General features: G+C 36.6%; 1 protein-coding gene across 1 annotated transcript; it reads right to left on the minus strand.

Annotated features, from left to right (window-relative positions):
- Positions 1-234: 234 nt before the first annotated feature.
- On the minus strand, positions 235-621 carry LOC149496779 (uncharacterized). The gene has a single exon (XM_089719918.1). It carries the CDS (start codon positions 619-621, stop codon positions 235-237), a length of 387 nt encoding a protein of 128 aa, XP_089576044.1.
- Positions 622-949: the final 328 nt, after the last annotated feature.

Raw genomic sequence — 949 nt, forward strand, 5'->3', positions numbered from 1 at the left:
AATTAATTAGGCTTTGCCATAGACGTTTCGTCTTAAACATAAAATGATTCTTGAAATCACCTGTTGAGAAAAAAAGAGGCCCTCGGGTCCCGACCCACAAATGAATAGGAAGCGAGGCGAAATTTCTTCAACATGTCTAGGTTGACTAATTTTGTAAGTTTACCGCCTTTTAGATCTGATAGCTTCATTGCAATTTTTAAGAATATTTTCTTGATCATGAATGGACCTTCCCAATTAGGCTTGGATTTTCTCCTTTGGCTCATGAATGTTTAGCCTTATCTGTTTCAGGACCAAATCTCCTACTCTTAGTATCTTTGCATTGACTCTTTTATTAAAGTACTTAGCCATTCTCCATTTCAATTGGTCTTTGAATCGAGCGTTGAGCCTCTTTCCATCTAGGAGAGCGAATTCTTGATAATGACCTTCGGCCCATTGACACTCTGAAATCTTCGATTCCATCATTACACGCAACGACTGCACTTCTATTTTGGTTGGTAGCACCACTTCCATTTTGTAAACCAAAGAATAAGGAGTTGCCTCATTCGCAGATTTGATGGTAGTTCTGTAAACCCATAAAGCACACTGCAGTTTTCTGGCCCAATCGTGATAATTCTTAACCATTTTCCTTAAAATCTTTTCTTTTCCTCTCGTTTTCTTTTTTTTCCCTTTTTTTTTTCTTTTTTCCTTTTCTTTTTCTTTCTTTTTTCTATTTTATCTTTCTCTTTTTTTCCTTTCTTTTGCTTTTGTTTCCCTTTTCCTCTTCTTCTTTTTTCTGTTTTTTTGTTTTTCTTCTGAGACACTCTTATTGGTGGCTTCCATTGCCCCATTTGCCTATGGACGATATGATGAAGACTTATGGTGCTCAATTCCATATTTTGCTATCAGTGTTTTCACTCTTGCTTAAAACTGAGCTCCATTATCTATCGCTACATGATGAGGGATCCCATAT

This window comes from Jatropha curcas, chromosome 4 (genome assembly GCF_041381405.1).
Source record: "Jatropha curcas cultivar XTBG-Jc1 chromosome 4, XTBG_Jcur_1.0, whole genome shotgun sequence".
NCBI lineage: Eukaryota > Viridiplantae > Streptophyta > Magnoliopsida > Malpighiales > Euphorbiaceae > Jatropha > Jatropha curcas.